This window comes from Musa acuminata, chromosome BXJ1-10 (assembly GCF_036884655.1).
Source record: "Musa acuminata AAA Group cultivar baxijiao chromosome BXJ1-10, Cavendish_Baxijiao_AAA, whole genome shotgun sequence".
In the NCBI taxonomy this organism is placed as follows: domain Eukaryota; kingdom Viridiplantae; phylum Streptophyta; class Magnoliopsida; order Zingiberales; family Musaceae; genus Musa; species Musa acuminata.
The window spans coordinates 19,390,579-19,407,241 of NC_088336.1; the positions used below are offsets into that span (position 1 = coordinate 19,390,579).

Consider the following 16,663-nt stretch of genomic DNA (forward strand, 5'->3'; position numbering starts at 1 on the left):
ATATTTTTCTTTTTAATGTCTACTATGTTATAATTACTATTTTTTCTCTAATCAATGAATGTCTCACAAGAGGAAAAAAAAAAGAGAGATAAAAATCAGTGTGGATATCAATTTTGATGTTTATCCCTTTAATTGTAACTTTTAACATACTGGACCATAAATATGATTTATCCATATAAATATGATTTATTTGCAACATTTACATCAAGATTCTTTTACAGTGATTTATATTTGATCAATTATAATATATATATATGTCATAGTTGTATAACCATGTTTAGCATTTAGTCTAGTATATTATATGTTATAAATAATATTTTTTATCTTTCGCACTTGCATATATCTCATGAAAGATAATTTGAGTGTAGACAATAATTTTGTCACACACATACATAAAATTTGTATAGTGATGATGAAACTCAAATTGATACTAATATCTTTACACACTCAAATTGATACTAATATCTTATAAAATTTGTATAGTGATGATGAAACTCAAATTGATACTAATATCTTATGTAAAAATGTTTTTAATATTTAGTAATGATTGAAGATATTTTTAATATTTAGTAATGATTGAATATTTGGGGTACTTTATCCATTTTTAATTACGGTGTTTCTTTTAATTCAACTAGCTAATAGTTTACACACTCAAATTGATACTAATATCTTATGTAAAGATATTTTTAATATTTAGTAATAATTGAATATTCAAGATATTTTATCTATTTTTAATTATGGTGTTTCTTTTAATTCAACTAGCTAATAGTCGTATCGCATCAGGTAAACATTAAAAGAAATATTCGGGGTATTTTATCCATTTTTAATTGTGATATTTTTTTATTTAACTAGCTAATAGTAGTATCATGAGTGGCACCAAATGAATATTAAAAGGAGAATACGAAAGAATATTTATGTAATATTAAAATCTCAAGAAAAAAATATTCATTTTAAAATTTTGAAAATATAGATTTATTAGAGCACCCAAATTTATTTTATTTATCTATTATGATATATAAGTTATTGACATAAATGAGAATACATTGATAAGTGACATTGCAAAGTCGTTTAGCAAGGAGAGTTAGAATCTCTCCTTTGTTCCTAATGATCGTGAGGTCCATCTATATTATCCAATGAGAATGTCATCTTCCTTAATTGATATCTCTATTAAGATAGGTAATCTGGACAAGCACTCGAAGACTAATATGTTTGTGCCTCAAATTCCTGTGGAGCTCTTATATCCCTCCTCATCTTAATTGTTATATTTTTCATAGTCATTAATCTCATCCACTCCATCAAGAAATCATTTCCAAGCTTTTCTTGATTGTTCCCTTGAACTCTTATATCTTTTGAAATTTCTTTTGATAGTTATCTAGTTAGATACTATGGTTTAATTTATGATTATCGAATTAGTTGTGTGGTTTTTTAAAGATGACATATGCTTTTGCTTTCATTTTCATTTATGCTTTTTAGGTTCGAAGGTTTTGGTGGTTTCGTTTTTTTTTTTGGGTAGGGGTTTTTTTTTTGTTAGGGTTTTTTGATAACTTTAGGGTTTTATTTGTGTATCTTATAGTAGTGTGATTTTTTCATTTTCTTTTATTTTTTAAATTCAGATCTTTAGATATATAAGAATAGCTGAGAGATTTCAAAGCTAAAAACTCATATTAATCATTATAACTTACAATCTCTTAGACCCCAAATCTATAAACCTCTTTTCGCTTTATCTTATTTCTCCTCCCAATTATTTATTTAAAACATTACATTAGCCCTATAAATAGAGCAGTAAACTCAAGACTTTAACTTTAACTATAATAGAAACTCTTATCTTAACCAAGACTCTTAAAGCAAAATCATATCTAATAATAAAGTTTGATTTAATATTTTAACACCCTTCCCTAAATTAAAGCTTGGAAAAAAAAATTTATGGAAAGCCTTCAATGTTAAAATTTTAGAATTTGAAGTCATAATCCACGATGACTTTTCGATTTGTCTTATATACCTTAATTAATTATAAAACTATTATTTGTTTCGAAACAATCTTATCAGCTTTCTTGAAAAATCTCTAAACACTAAATCAGTCCTATCAACATAATTATTTACATAGATATCTAACTCCTTTATTATAGAATATTCATTAATCTTTATAGCTTCTAGATCATAAATAATAATGATCCTCATATTAGCATTAGTAACATTTTCTTCTAAATTTTAATGATCGGTTTTATAAATCTTTTTTTTATAAGAAGGTAAAAATACTTTTATGCTTCTCATAAAAATAAAATAATTTAATCTAACAAAATTATCTACTCCAATAAACATCAATCTAAATCTTACTTTTGTATAATTTTGACATTGTCAATATTATTCAGAATATTATTGAGAGAATATGTCATAGATGATGTATCTTCTTTATATGGTTACTTGTGTTATGTAATTTGTATGAGATACCTTTAGTTAATGTAGGAGGATAAATATCTCCTTCTGAAATATCTTCTAAGATTAATTTGTCTTTTCTTCTTATCTTAGCTCGAGAAAGAAATCCTTAAAATAATACTTTCAATTAGTAATAAATTTTATTTTATTTTATCTTCTTCTAAGTCAAAAATTAATTCTTCTTTTTTTTCTTGGGAGAGTGACATAAAATCTCTATCATTTATCACATCTTTAAAATCATCTTAGGAAATTTCTTTTAAACCTTTTGATCTCACAAAAGTCTTCATCTTAATTTTATTATTTTTAGTATTTTTTTAATCAAAATTATCATTAATATTTTTTAATATTTTATTTTGAAGGTGATTAACAATCGATAATCTCAGTTTCCAAGAATCATAACTACTACGGTCCCATTTGAGATTCACAAACTAAAAGTGCATGAAATCTTAGCACAAAGAACACAACCAAAGCATTCAACCAAACAGATCCAAAAATCCGAACTCTATAAAACAAAAATAAAAGCAATTAAGAAACCTGTGATGCCACCTCACCTCCAAGAATCATACTCGGGTGAGATTTATGAACTGAATCCCAAAAGTACCAAACAACCACGCAAAGAAAAGAATCAATGCACAAGGAAAAATCAAGAAAGTCTTCAAGCAAATAAATCAAAATATCCAAACCCATGAAACCTAAACACAAACAAAAGCAAAAGTAATCCAAAGACCTGCATCACACCTCCAAGAACCAAAATCCAATTCAAGAACTGAGAATTAAACCCAAGGATCTAACCAAATAACTATCCAAAAAAAGCTCTAATATGTATCATGATCCAAGGGGAATAACTAAAAAAAACTTAGGACGACCTCTTAATCAAACAAACAACATTGACGCTTTAGAAAACATATAAATTATGACGGAATATGAGATTTGAATTCATTGCAATCACGATCGTTGTCGCCTTTCTCTTATCTCCTTTCCGATCGATGAGGACAGGAGGTATATGAGTTGCGCAAGGGCAAGGTATATATACATTCTATCCTCTTCGCCCTTTTTTTGTTTTTCAAAATTTTATTTTTATATTTATATTTATTAAGAAAACTCATGGTCTTGATAATAAAAAATAAAAATATTATAATGTGGTCTAAAAAATATAATTTACTCGGTAATAACAAATACTTAGTAGTTTTCTAGATAATTTTTAGAAATTATACAATATAATATCAAGTAAGAAAAACTGGATTCAATAATCATGCTTACTAATACCAAATCACGTCATGGCTTCAAACAGACACGTATTATTCCAAACTCGAGTGTGATATGATACATGTTGAAAACGTGGTCGGCAGGATTCAAACCTGCGCGGGCAAAGCCCACATGATTTCTAGTCATGCCCGATAACCATTCCGGCACGACCACACGTCCGGTGTTTTCCTGTTACTTAATAATATATCAATATGTTGGCTCCACAAGTTATTGATGCTAGCGGATGATGCAAGATCAAGAAGCACGCATATGCATTATATATTGTAGCGGTAATCCCACTGATACAAATAAATGAGGAGTTTGAATGTACTATTCACGCCACGAGAGTGACGGCAACGGACCATGGTATCATATAGCTATGACACGTGTCAAAAAATAGATGAGCAGTCTGAATGTACTATTCACGACACGTCAGTGATGACAACGCGACATGGGTTTGTAGGTCTGACACGTGTCAGAAATATAGGAGTAATTACTTAATTGGTAAATAAAATTGCATTCTTACCTTTTATTTGTCTTATCTTTACCTTTCCTCAATGTGGGCCTTTTGGCCCCAAATCCGGCCACTGACACGTCTCATCTACGTGTTGGGTTGGTTGCCGTGGAGTAGAGAGCATCACATTACCGCTGCAATCGGCGGGCGATGGAGCGGGCGCTGAGGGCGTACATGGAGGTGCTGAGGCTTGTGCGGCGGCTCCCGCGGGAGACCAGGCCGTACTACGCCAAGTACGCGCGGGAGAACTTCGTCAACTACCGCGAGCTGGACGACTCCGCCTCGCTCGACGAGCTCCTGCAGCGAGCCTACACCCACACCACCTGGGTCCTCAACAAGGTCCTCTTTCCTCTCATCTCACTTCGGTTCCTCTTTTCTTCCTCGCCTAACCTTTTCGCTTCTTGTTTCAGTACTCCGTGGATCAGTCGGTCGCTGACAAGCTGAAGGAGATTTGCTGCGGCTGAGGCAGGCAAAGAGACAGACAGTTGCTCCCCAAATGTTTGCTGTTATTCCCAAGAGGGTAATGTTACTGAACGACTTAATTACTTTTGATGCTTTTAATTGGTGCAAACATGTGCATGGCAATCGTAGTATTTTAGTAGCTGTTCAAGAAGAGAAACTTGTCACCATCAAGGCTTTTGTAGCATAAAACTTTTCATTCATATCTTGTATTTTTCATATAGAGATAATAATGTGTGATGTTTTCAAGCTAGTGGCATGTTTTGAGACCGAGGAACTTGTTCTCTCCTGAGCTACAATGCTTGGGGCTCTAATTTCCAAGTTGGACTATGAATCTTCGCATTTCATTATATTGGCTAAAAATAATAATTTTCAAATTAACAAAGCATTATGAGGTCATAAAGTTGATACTCTAATGACATCCATGATGAACAAGGAATTACTAACATAAAAGTATTATTTAGATAGTTGATTTTTCTGGAGTAAATTACTTTATTGAGGTAATACTTCCATTTTTTTTCATGCATCAAACACATTCCTATGTTATTATGCTCAATCAATATACAAAGTAAATATGTCATATCTAATTTATTTAGATTAAAAGGTGGATTGTTATTGGTGTTACGATAAAATATGTTTAGATTTATATATATAACGGATATTTAGACTTCCAAATTTGTGAAATTTTTTTATTATCTTGTCTTTATTTAGTATTTTCTATTGAAAATCTAGGGATGTTTAAATTCAAGTTATTACTAGTAGAACCATATAATCTATATATGTATAAAATATGTTTAGATTAAAATATGTTTGACAAGTATTGGTGTTACGATAGAATTCCTTCTTTACTATGAGAAAAGTGTACACACACACACATAGATATATGTGTATGTGTATGTGTATGTGTATATATGTATATATGTATATGTATGTATATATGTATATGTATATATGTATATATGTATATGTATGTATATACATATGTATGTATATATGTATATGTATGTATATACATATGTATGTATATATGTATATGTATATATATACATATGTATATATATATACATGATATATTAATGTTTTATAAAAATTATCAAGAGTAATTAAAAAATAGATTGTGATAACAACCATCATAGGAATGTTTTTCTAATTGTTAATCATTTTAATAATTTACTCTTTCCAAAAATTATTTCTGTTGGCTGATTTGTCCATGGTTTTGACATATATTGATTAAGTATAATATATTCTCGAAATAGTCAATGAGAAATAAAAAAATAAAATAAAATAAGTTTCCTTATTGGCTTAATACAATATATAAGTATATCAAAGCTCATCAATATGCAACACTAGTTCATGTAAAAAAAAAAAGATATACTCAATGCATTAGACTCTGGATAATGTGAGGTTTGAAAAGGATCAATACATATAATTTATCTTTAAATATTAAAAAAATATTTTTTATGACTTAAACCTCGATTTTTTGTCACAAATATATATATATATATATATATATATATATATATATATATATATATATATATATATATATATATATATATAATTCATTCTTAGTTTAGTCCGTCTAAATTACACATATGAGGTAGTCGATATAAATTATAAGAATAACACACACGATTTATGATCCTAAAAAAGTACTGATATCATATATATATTTCATATTTTACATACATAGTTGAGTCAAATAAATTATATAATATTAATGATGATTAGATTTGGTTGATCAGCGTTATTATCAGTGAATATAAACTACAGTGACATGTAGGGGATACACATATAAGAATATGTGATTTCTAAACTTTACAAGGATGTTTATTTAAACCAAAAAAATTAATTAAAAGAATTCTACAGTAGAGATAAACATATCATTCAATATCGACTCAATGCCCTCGTTTTATTTTAAACATTCATAAAAAAAATTTTGTTTACAATCAAATATAAATGTATATTTAAATAATTATAAATTTTAGACATTATAGTTTTATATTAACACTCATTTAATTTTATATTAATATGTGTTCAACTTTGAGAGAGAATCTATCGTGAAACACATGGGTGTCACATGTCATCTAAATCATCATTTATCATATATAAAGATTCAATGCATAGAAACATAAACGTCGTATTCGGAAGGAAGATAATTATAAATTTTCTTCTCTCCTTTTATTACAAACATAAACCTCATTCTCTTACTTTATGACAATGAAAATGTTCTTTCCTCTTATAAAAACACATTATGAACAAGAAAATAAAGGAATGATTCTTTCTTTTCTCGAACTACTCGAGACTATATTTAGGAATCTCGGATTAGTAACTCTAGTGTTAGAGTGATCAGGTCGGAAAAACTCCCCTGACCTTGATCTTTGTATAGATGACAACTCGAGGGAACAATACATCTATCTTGAACCTACCTCGAACCCACTTTGAAGTCACCTCAGATCTACTTCGGATAATCTTACATATATAAATCCGGACCATATTAGGCTGGTCAAGACTTTAACGATATTTTTCGCTAGCAAACTTAATTATAAAAAATATATTATTTGTTATAACAATCTTTTAGGAATTGGAAACTTGTTCACTGTATATTTACCTATGTCATGACACAAGTAAAAAAAAAAAAAAAGCAATATTATCTTTATCATCGAATCAATTTATTAAAGTGATACATTAATTACGACACAGGAATAAATGTATTATCTATAATAATTTATATTTAGATATTTTAAGTCATGAGGTTTGCGTCTTTGTTGATCCTAACCTAAATAGTATATCTTTAAAATTAATTTTTGATTTAAAGTGTGTAATGGAACTAAATATCTCTCTTAGGTAATTATTTGGTAGGTAATTTATTTTATAAATAATATTAAAAATTTTCTACTAAAATTTATTATTTTAGATATCTCACAAAAGATACTGTCTCCACTATGCATGCACAACATGCAAATGCATATAATGACTATAAATACAATGGTGACTTATGCCCTACATCTTATAGTGCAAAAATTTCTCTCTCTCTCTCTTAAGTGTGATTGAGGATATATATTATTTTTTGATATGAGGTTCGAGATCAAAATTTAACGTTCATGCTCACATAATTGGTATGATAAACAAAGGAAGATATGAGGCTCAAGTCCAATTATAGTTCTCTCAATTACAAAAAAAAAAAAAAAAGAAGAGAACAAGGAAGGTTTCATTAGTTTGCAGCAAGTAAAACACTCAATTAATAGACTTTATAGGATTGAAGTTGTAATCCTTTTTCTTGAGATTGTTCTCTTGAGTATGGAAACTTAAAAAATTGTTATATTCTTGATTAATAAATACGGAAGAGAATATAGGAGATAGGATAAAAAACACCAACACAAATTCACTAATATATGAAAATTATGATATAAAAAATATTATAAGTATAACTTTAATAGTTTTAATAAAAATATTATATATATATATATAATATCTTTGTATCATAATTTTTATAGTTTAGTGTCTTTGTGTTGGAGTTTTTGTTATCCTCCCTTCTTTTATCTTCTCAGTTACTTTTTAGATCTATGATGATCTTACCATAAATCCCCATACATAAGAGAATAATTTAAAGAAAAAAAAATCATAGAAGCTCTCTAGATTTAAATTCTATACATGCGTTCCTTTAAAACATAAAAACTTATGCATATTTGATAGCTGATCTCCTTGGGTACCACAAATTAAATGTCACTTGAAACTCTAATTTATAATAATACCTTACATTCACTATAATCTTCTTTAAGTGATGCCTTATATACTTATTTAATTGGAATAAATTAATATAGATGAAGTGGATAGCCAAAGTTTTTTTTTTCAATACATATTAATGACAATGACATGTAAAGATATAAATTTTGATATTTCATAATAATATAAATGTGTTTTTCAATCTTTGAAAGGACATTATCTAAAATTTAGAACTTCAAAATAAATAAATAAATAAATAAATAAAAGAATGTTACAGTAGATTTAAAAATGTCACTTCATATATTCTCATCATCTCATAATGCAAGAGAAGACTCTCCCTCCCCAATAATGCAGACCATTGGTTTAAGAGTTACTTAAAATGACTTTTCACTCACAAACACTACAACTCATATTTGCTATTAACTTTTCTAATTAGCACTATATATATATATATATATATATATATATATATATATATATATATATATATATATATATAATTTAATATAAATATAAATTTAATATATATTGCATATTAAATTTAAATTTGGACACAAGCAATCATTTGTTAGTTTTTCTATACTCAAAATATTTAGTGAATATTATTATAACCTAATTTATCAGTCTCACTTAGGAGACTCCTCATGTGGAAAACCAATACTAAAGCCATCTTTCTTCACTCTCATATCTTAGATTTTTAGCATCAACTTGAGTATATTCAATCTGAAATTTTTTGTTTATTATATATCATAAATTGTGTATAAAAGATGTTAGAGGAAAATATTATTGATGTTTTGATTAACTTGATGTGATCCAGATCCATCTAAGCAGAATTTTTCATGGTGTTTTCGATGTAAAAATATTATACTCCCAAAGTGTTACTTACACGAAGACAAAGATCATTGGAGGTTTTTCGACTCGATCCTTTTAATGCTCAGGTTAGTAAACCGAAGTCCTCAAATATGGATTTCAGTCGTTCCAAAAGAGAATCCTCCCCACTATTTATAATATTTTTTTTCATCTTAAAAGATAAGAATGAAGCTTGAGATTAACTTCCTTATAGGATGAGAAAAAAGTTTATGATTATCTTTCTTATCATAATAAATAAGAAGAAAATTTATATAGACAAACATATATAGGGTGAATTGGAACCCACGTAACGATCACGTATTAGCTAACAATAGACCTCCTAACAAAAGGCACTAAGGGACATATAATGTATACAAGTGTTTACTATAGTAGAAATTAGCTATAATGAATAAAATAATTTATTAGTAGTATTTGATGCAATAAAACAACTTAGTAGTATTAATGACATTGAGAATATATTTGAACCATATATGCAATTGATGGTTAAATGATATATTGGCATGTTTAATGCTTGCACAACACTAAAACTAATTCTCATTAATAATATTTACTTTCTTCACATTGAGAATTTATTTACAACCAAATATCTAATTGATAAATTATAAATTACTTATATTTTATGTGTACAACCATGTGTTACATTTACATAGATTATTCAAACACTCTCGTATAACTTTAAATTAACCAATATGTTCAACTTGATTATTATTTTTTATAAGTTATTTTTTTTAATTGAGAACTTGAAGGAAAAAATTACCCATGTCAAGGCAAAAGACTTAAAAAAACCCAAGTGATGCACATCCAAGAGTAGAAGTATAATTATCTTTGTTGTCAAATTCAATTATTATTTTTTATAATTCTTATGAAATATATAGCACCCCAATATGTCCTATATTGAAGGCAATATCATATATATGACATTATAGAGAAATAGTCGGATCCATCTATAGTAACTTTGGTTTTGTGAATCGTAATCTAAATAGTATATCTTTTAAAATTATTTTTTTGTGCAATGGATCTAAAGATCTCTTTTGGTGAATCCTAAATTTTTATTTGGAAAGAACATATGTCATGATTATCATAGAAAATTTTCTACCGTAATTTGTATGTTTAGATATCCAATAAAAATACACTCTCTTACGTATGTATGCAAGCAAATGTATCTAATTACTCTATAAATATAAGGCCAACTTCTATCCTACCCCGATGGTACAATAATTTCTTTTTTTCTCTCTCCATGTATGAGTATGACAAGATAGATAGGGCTTCAGAGATATGTATATATATATGTTTTTTTTATGGAAGCTTTGGGATCGAACTCTGAACCTCATACTCACATGTTTAGTATGAGAAAATTAAGACATGAGGTTCAAGTTCAATCCTAGACTTTCCATGAAAAAAAAAGAAAGAAAGAAAAAGAGAATGTGAATGATCTATTGATTTGCAGCAGATAAAACTATCCAGCAGAAAATTATTGATTTGAGTCCTTTCGTTTCTTTTCATTAATAGCTATCTTTTTTTTTTAATGTCCATTATGTTATAATTATTATTTTTTCTCTTATCAATGTCTCACAAGAGGAAAAAGAAAGAGAGATAAAAATCAGTGTAGATATCAGTTTTGATATTTATCCCTTTAATTGCAACTTTTAACATACTGGACCATAAATATGATTTATTCAATAATTTTGTTTATATTTATATCTATCATTATCTCTATCATTATAGAGTGCACGCGCTCACACACACACGTAGTGATGATGAAACTTAAATTGATACTAATATCTTATGAAAAGATATTTTTAATATTTAGTAATGATTGAATATTAGGGGTACTTTATCTATTTTTAATTATGGTTTTTCTTTTAATTCAACTAGCTAGTAGTAGTATCATGATTGGCACTAAATGAACATTAAAAACAAAATATGAAAGAATATTTATATAATATTAAAATATGAAAAGATAGATTTATTAGAGCACCCAAATTTATTTTATTTATCTATTATGATATATAAGTTATTGGCGTAAATGAAAATACACTGATCAGTGACATTACAAAGTCATTTAGCAAGGAAAGTTGCATCTCCATTTGTTAGTGTCCTTTGTGTCTAATGATTCATCTATACTATCCAACGAGAATGTCATCTTCCTTAATTGATAACTTTATCAAGATAGGTAATTTGGACAAGCATTTGAAGACTAATATGTTTCTGCCTTGAATTTATGTGGAGCTCTTATATCCCTCCCCATCTTAACTGTTATAGTTTTCGCAGTCATTGATCTTATTCACTCCATCAAGTGGTCATTCTCAAGCTTTTCTTGATTGTTCCTTGAACTCTTATATCTATTGGAATTTCATTTGATGGTTTTCTAGTCAGATACTAGGGTTTAATTTATGGTTATCGAATTGGTTATGTGGTTCTTTGAACATGGCATGCAGGTTTCTTGGTTGCTTTTGCTTTCATTTTCATTTATGTTTTTTAGGTTCAGATTTTTTGATTTGTTTGCTTAAAGGCTTTGGTGGTTTCACTTGTTCACAGTTCGTTGGATAGGGATTCTTTTCTTTGGTTAGTTTTTTTAATAATTTTTAGAGTTTTGTTTGTGAATCTTATCGGAGGGTGATTCTTTGGGGTGGCATCATAAATTTCATTTGTTTTCATTTTTCAATATTCAAATCTTTAAATATATGAGAATAGATGAGAGATTTCAAAGCTAAAAACTCATGATAACTTACAATCTCTTAGACCCCAAATCTATAAGTTTATTTTTGCTTTACCTCATTTCTCCTCCCAATTATATATTTAAAACATTACATGAGCCCTCTATAAACAGAGGGGTAAACTCAAAACTTTAACTTTAGCTATAATAGAAACTCCAATCTTAACCAAGACTCTTAAACCAAAATTATATCTAATAACAAAGTTTGATTTAATATTCCAACATCCTTTCCTAATTAAAGATTGGAAAAAAAATTATGTAAAGCATTGAATGTTATTGTTATACATTATGTTCTTTAAAATTTTTGAATTTGAAGTCGCACCATCAAACTTTTGGATTTGTCTTATATACCTTAATTAATTATAAAACTCTTATTTGTTTGGAATCAATCTTATTAGCTTTCTTGACAATCTCTAAACACTAAATCAATCTTATCAATATAATTATTTGCATACATATCTAACTCCTTTATTATAGAATATTCATTAATTTTTATAGCTTCTAGATCATAAATAATAATGATCCTCATATTAGCATTAGTAACATTTTATTCTAAATCTTTAATGATCGACTTTATAAATATTTTTCTTTTTTATAAGAAGGTAAAAAATACTTTTATGCTTCTCATAAAAATAAAATAATTTAATCTGATAAAATTATCTACTCCAATAAAAATCAATACTATCTGTATCGTAGTCTAAATCTTGCTTTTGTATAATTTTGGCATCTTTAATATTAATAAAAATATTATTGGGAGAATATGGCATCTTTAATATTACTAACATATCTATCTTTCGGGTTTGTATTATATAATTTTTATGTATTATCTAATTTTTATGATATACCTTTAGACAATGTAGGAGGTTATATATCTCCTTCATAAAAATCTTTTAAGATTAACTAGTCTTTTCTTCTTATCTTAGCACAACAAATCTTTAAAATAATATTTGTATTTAGTAATAAACTTTATTATTCTTTTATCTTCTTTTGTGTTAAAAATTAATTCTTATTTTTTTTCTTCGGAGAGTGTGACATAAAATCTATATTATTTATCACATCTTTAAAATTATCCAAGGGAATTTCTTTTAAACCTTTTGATCCGACAAAAATCTTCACCTTAATTTTTTATTTTTAGTTTTTTTTTATCAAACCTAGGTAATAACGAGATCTAAAATAACTTATAAAAATTATCATTAATATTTAGAACTACGAATTAAACCCAAAGATCTAACCAAATAACTACATAAAGAAACTTTAATATGCATCATGATTCAAGGGGAATAACTAAAAAAAACTTGAGAATGACCTCTTAATCAAGCAAACAACATTGACGTCTTGGAAAATATAAATGTTAGGATGGGGAGGGATACGATCGTTATCACCTTTGTCTCATCTTCTCTCCCAACGCCATTATCATTTCTCCTCTCCTTCGAGTTTAGTGACGTAAGAGCAAAGTTATATAATCTATCCTCTTCTCTTATTTTTATTTTTGATTTTTTTAAAAATTTATATTTACATTTAATTCATATTTATATTAATTAAGAAAACCGGATTACTATTACCAAATCACGTCATGGCTTCAAACAGCGTATATTATTCCAAAATCGAATTCGATATGATGTTAAAAACGTGGTCGGCAGGATTCGAACCTGCGCGGGCAAAGCCCACATGATTTCTAGTCATGCCCGATAACCACTCCGGCACGACCACATTTCGTGATTGTTTTCTGTTATCTAACTATATATAAACTATCTTTTTAAACCCTCTCTTTTTCTATTCCAGTCACGATAGCTCGACCGTCTGTATTATCTCAAATTTCTAATGTCCAAATTTGCATACCGTATCCCTCGTGATTTTTGGTATTTATTTATGTAAATATAAGGTTAATATGTAACCATTCTCATTAAGTTTATCATTCATTATCATTAATTTTTTTATTTATTGTGGTTTAAATATTTCGATTTTTCATTATAACTATTATTATTAAATATTTTATTTAATATCATTAAAATTTTTTATTATGGTCCAAACGTTATAAATTTAAATTAATTCTTGAACATTATAAAGCTCGTGATAATAAATGTTCTCGACGGGAGAACGTCTATATAAATTAGGGTTTTTATCCTTGGGCTCAATATTAAGTCTAAAGGATTTTTTATACCATCTAAAGCGAGAGTTCTAGGTTAAGAAGTATAAAGAGAAACCATTGCTAAAATTCTTCACAACAATGACCGGACGTATGCAATTTTCGTTTCTACATTAGTTTTCTTATGTTTCTCTTATAATGGTTTAGAAACATATTTTGGTATTAAAATTTTTAATAGTTGGTATCTGAGCCATTAAAATTTTTAATAGAAAGAGTTTTTATTTTTTTATATCATGAATATGGCTTGATTTTAGTTTTTATTTTAACTTCTTGATATATTTCATGTTGAAAATCATGAGAATATAATATTTTCAATATTTTTAGTCAATAAAATGCTCATATTATATATGAATATTTGGTTATATTAATTCATGCTTATGAGCCAATTTTATATGTTCAAAATGTCTAGTGACTCATATAATCTTAATTAATTATGAATTAGTCACAACATTATTAATTAATTAAAATTATATATAAAGTTAAAGTAAGGATCACATAAGTAATTAGACTAAATATTATGATTGATTATATTTAATATAATAATTATTATCCCATAGAATTTTTTTATTATATTTATATAATTAATCAGGATAAAATATCATATTATTTTCATAATTTACCCATAAGGATTATAAATTGGAATATAATTTGATAATTTTCTCAAAAAGACCGAATCTATTTGAATTAAAAATTTAACCCACAATCAATTTTTATATTATGAGATTCATGTTTTTGCATATTTCACATTGGTAAAATATGCAATTTAAACTATTAAGCCTCAAATTTTGACATAAACATGTTTGATTTTATGTAGTTTCTCGAACTGTTAATTTTTTTATATTCAATGTGACATTCTTGAACTTATGGGTGATAACTATAAGATATGGAAGTAGAGGATTCTTTTCCATTGAAGGTCGATGTATATTGATTATGCTATTAGGAAAGACGAACCACCTATAGTCACTAATACCAGCACTCCAATTGAGGTCGCATTATATGAGTGATGGGAGCGATCCAATTGGCTCAACGTGATGTTTATCAAGACTAAGATAATTGCTGGTATACGTAGTTTTGTTGATTAGTATAAGAAGGTCCGAGACTTGTTACAAGTTACCGATGAGTAATTCATCACTTTGAAAAAGGCATTAGCAAGTATCATAATAATGAAATTCTCATCCCTCAAACTCACCAACATAAAGGGTGTGCGTGAGTATATAATGCATATGCAAGATATTATGATTTAACTTAAGAAACTCTAGGTTAATATGTCAGAATCCTTCCTAGTGCACTATATTCTGAACACTCTTCCACATCAATATGAACCTTTTAAGATTTCATACAATACACATAAGGATATACAATCAATCAATGAATTAATGACCATGTGTGTTCAAGAACAAGAGAGGCTAGTGATGGAGCTGGGTGAGAGTGCATTAGTGGTAACCACTCGCGGGAAGAATAAAATTGACAAAAATCAAGCCAATTAGAAAGCTCATCAACAGGAAAAAGTTATAATATCACCCCAAGCTGATATCAAGAAACAAGCAAAGTGTTTCTTCTATATAAAGAAGGGACATGAAGAAGGAATAAATGAAATTCTAACAATGACTTAAAAAAAAAAGGTAAACCAACCTCGTTTGTATGTTATAAATCTAATATGGTTAATGTTAATATTAACACATTGTGGATTAACTCTGGATCAATAATCCATATTGCAAACTCTTTACAGGGTATGTAAAACCTAAGAAAGCTAGTAGGAAGAGAGCAAAGCATCTTATCAGGTAATAAGATGGGCTCACATGTAGAGACAATTGGAATATGCATTTTAACTTTAAGTAATTGTTTTATTTTAAAATTGGAAAGAATCTTTTATGTACCAAGTTTCTTATGAAACTTAATTTTTGTTTCTAGACTCGTATCAGTTGGATATTCCTTTAATTTTCAAGACACATCATGTTGTTTATTATATAAATCTGATTGTGTTAGGAAAGGTATTTTGTATGATGGTCTTTATCGTATTTTCTTACAAAACGATGACACTCAAAGTTCAATGTATGTTCACGCTTGCACTAAAAGGTGTAATATTAATGATGACTCCTCTATGTTATGGCATCGGAGATTAGGACATATCTCCATAGAGAGAATTAAGAGATTAGTTAATGATGGGGTATACTCTTGATTTTACTAATTTTAAAACTTATGTGGACTGTATTAAAGGAAAGCAGACCAACAAGTCCAAGAAATGTGCTAATAAGAGTTCAAACATATTAGTGATCATTTATACTAATTTATGTTATCCGGACATATGCACACATAATCAGAAATTCATATCATTTATAGATGATTACTCACGATATATGTATATCTATTTGCTTTATAACAAAAATGAAGTATTGAGTGCCTTCAAAATCTTTAAAGCTGAAGTTAATAACCAATGTGGTAAGTAAATTAAAATTATGAGATCAGGTGGAGAATATTATGGTAGATATACTGAAAATAGACAAATACCTAACTCTTTTGCTAAGTTTATTCAAAAAACATGTGATTGTTGCCC

General features: G+C 27.7%; 1 protein-coding gene and 2 non-coding genes across 3 annotated transcripts; 1 reads left to right on the forward strand and 2 right to left on the reverse strand.

Moving 5' to 3' along the window:
- Positions 1 to 3,770: 3,770 nt before the first annotated feature.
- TRNAS-AGA (transfer RNA serine (anticodon AGA)) lies at positions 3,771 to 3,852 on the reverse strand. Its single transcript has one exon. It is a non-coding gene; the product is annotated as a tRNA-Ser (tRNA).
- Positions 3,853 to 4,248: 396 nt separating this feature from the next.
- On the forward strand, positions 4,249 to 4,924 carry LOC135594934 (LYR motif-containing protein At3g19508-like). The gene is made up of 2 exons (XM_065085442.1): positions 4,249 to 4,531; positions 4,603 to 4,924. Exons 1-2 carry the CDS (start codon positions 4,343 to 4,345, stop codon positions 4,654 to 4,656), a joined length of 243 nt encoding a protein of 80 aa, XP_064941514.1. The 5' UTR covers positions 4,249 to 4,342; the 3' UTR covers positions 4,657 to 4,924.
- An 8,667-nt stretch (positions 4,925 to 13,591) lies between these two features.
- TRNAS-AGA (transfer RNA serine (anticodon AGA)) lies at positions 13,592 to 13,673 on the reverse strand. Its single transcript has one exon. It is a non-coding gene; the product is annotated as a tRNA-Ser (tRNA).
- Positions 13,674 to 16,663: the final 2,990 nt, after the last annotated feature.

Excerpts from the sequence above, each read along its gene's own strand:
- LOC135594934 (XM_065085442.1), top strand. The coding sequence starts at position 4,343 with ATGGAGCGGGCGCTGAGGGCGTACATGGAGGTGCTGAGGCTTGTGCGG. Across the intron at positions 4,532-4,602 it reads CCACCTGGGTCCTCAACAAG|TACTCCGTGGATCAGTCGGT; the intron begins GTCCTCTTTCCT and ends TTCTTGTTTCAG.